This window comes from Terrapene carolina, unplaced genomic scaffold (assembly GCF_002925995.2).
Source record: "Terrapene carolina triunguis isolate 2854851 unplaced genomic scaffold, T_m_triunguis-2.0 Scaffold25482, whole genome shotgun sequence".
Taxonomy (NCBI): domain Eukaryota; kingdom Metazoa; phylum Chordata; order Testudines; family Emydidae; genus Terrapene; species Terrapene triunguis.
Genome location: NW_020689833.1, coordinates 1 through 379, shown reverse-complemented (window position 1 = coordinate 379; position 379 = coordinate 1). Strand labels below are relative to the sequence as shown.

The 379-nt window shown below is 62.3% G+C and overlaps 1 protein-coding gene across 1 annotated transcript in view; it reads left to right on the top strand.

Annotated features, from left to right (window-relative positions):
• Positions 1 to 349, top strand: part of LOC112123715 (ubiquitin carboxyl-terminal hydrolase 11-like) — a gene marked incomplete at both ends in the record, with an annotated part of 2607 nt that extends 2258 nt beyond the window's left edge. The window contains one exon of the mRNA XM_026662287.1: positions 234 to 349. Within this exon, the coding sequence (XP_026518072.1) occupies positions 234 to 349 (116 nt within the window). The remainder of the gene's footprint in view (positions 1 to 233) is intronic.
• Between the last annotated feature and the right edge of the window lie 30 nt (positions 350 to 379).

The following is a 379-nucleotide window of genomic DNA, read 5'->3' as shown; positions in this document are numbered from 1 at the left end:
CCCCATCCGGTGAGGAACTGCGGCTGGCTCTGGGGCGGGGCAGCTGGGGAACGGCTGGATATAACGCCGCACGGGGACTGTTTGCCTGGCGCTGAGATGCAGCCATCTCTGGGGCGGGGCAGCTGTGGAACGGCCACGCACAACAGTTGACAGGAAGTGTAAAAAAGAGGACCACCCATTGGGCTGCATGGAGCCAGATAGAATCCCCCGTAACTCCTCTCCTCTCCTCGCAGTGACCTCGACTTCTCTGACTTCATTATCAAGCCCCGGGCAGATGTGGTCCCCGCGCCCCACAAATACGACCTGATCGCCGTCTCCAACCACTACGGGAGCCTGCGGGACGGGCACTGTATGCAGGGGGCAGGGGCTGTGGGTTGGT